This window comes from Octopus bimaculoides, chromosome 8, assembly GCF_001194135.2.
Source record: "Octopus bimaculoides isolate UCB-OBI-ISO-001 chromosome 8, ASM119413v2, whole genome shotgun sequence".
Taxonomy (NCBI): domain Eukaryota; kingdom Metazoa; phylum Mollusca; class Cephalopoda; order Octopoda; family Octopodidae; genus Octopus; species Octopus bimaculoides.
The window spans coordinates 73,153,806-73,154,879 of record NC_068988.1 but is presented as its reverse complement, the minus strand read 5'-3'; the positions used below and the strand labels follow the sequence as shown (position 1 = coordinate 73,154,879).

At 30.6% G+C, this 1,074-nt stretch overlaps 1 protein-coding gene across 2 annotated transcripts in view; it reads right to left on the bottom strand.

Annotated features, from left to right (window-relative positions):
• The window catches only part of LOC106869058 (ubiquitin-conjugating enzyme E2 E1), a 46,138-nt gene that overhangs the window by 4,881 nt on the left and 40,183 nt on the right, over positions 1-1,074 (bottom strand). For both annotated transcript variants that reach the window (XM_052970170.1, XM_052970169.1), the window contains exon 4: positions 443-575. In XM_052970170.1, coding sequence (XP_052826130.1) covers positions 443-575 — 133 coding nt within the window. The remainder of the gene's footprint in view (positions 1-442; positions 576-1,074) is intronic.

Genomic DNA, 1,074 nt, shown 5'->3' with positions numbered 1-1,074 from the left:
TTATCCTTAGCTAGGTATTTCTCCTGCAGCTGTCTCACTAGAAATGAGGCATCAGTAGTGCTTTTACCTGGCACGAACCTAAACTGCATCTCATCTAAATTGATTTGCTCCCTAATTAGTTGGGCTATGACCCTCTCTGTAACTTTCATAACCTGATCTAACAGCTTGATGCCTCTGTAATTATTTGTATCTAAAGCGTCACCTTTACCTTTGTAGCAGTTGACTATGATGCTGCTACACCAGTCATTGGGTATGACTCCTTCGTGTATCACCTGGTTCGTAATACGGGTGACTAGGCTATAGCCAACACTATTTTGTTCAATTTCATATATGTTGTTGTTGTCATCGTCATCTCACTGGATAAAATGTTCATCAGATTTCCTGATATTAAGATGAATTATATTCATTCTAATATTAAATATGAAGCTAAATAAGTACTTACCTTAGGAGGCTTAAATGGATAATCCTGTGTAAAATGTATATCCAAAAAAAATACACCACCTTCATAAACTGATCCAGGAGGCCCTAAAATTGTCGAGACCCATTCATATAAATTGTCTCCTTTTGGTCCAGCACTACAATAGTGAAAAAAAACAAGACAAAGAAAATCATCATAATTCTCTAACAGTAATTTGTCACCTTAATTATAAGAAATTCAATCATGACATGTAAAAAGTATAAATTATTTAATTACATTCTGATGGTTAAGATAGAATTGCTAACATAGTTATTTACTCATCCAAATTTGGTATATCTTATTAAAATATTTTGCGGAGTTCAGCACTTATCTGTCTCTAAAAAAAAGCTCTAAAATCTTCGAATATAGTTTTTGATTTAAAAAGTAACTACTATCATACTTTCTTTAGTAATATATTTTCAACTATTTTGAATTTCCCTGTTCTTTTTTGGTCTGAATCACAATTTGAACTTGTTTAATTATTCCAAAATTTTAATATGAAATCATGTGTAAGTGTGTGTGTGTGTGTGTGTGTGTGTATATATATATATATATATATACATATATATACATATACATATATATATATATATATATATATATATATATACACACAC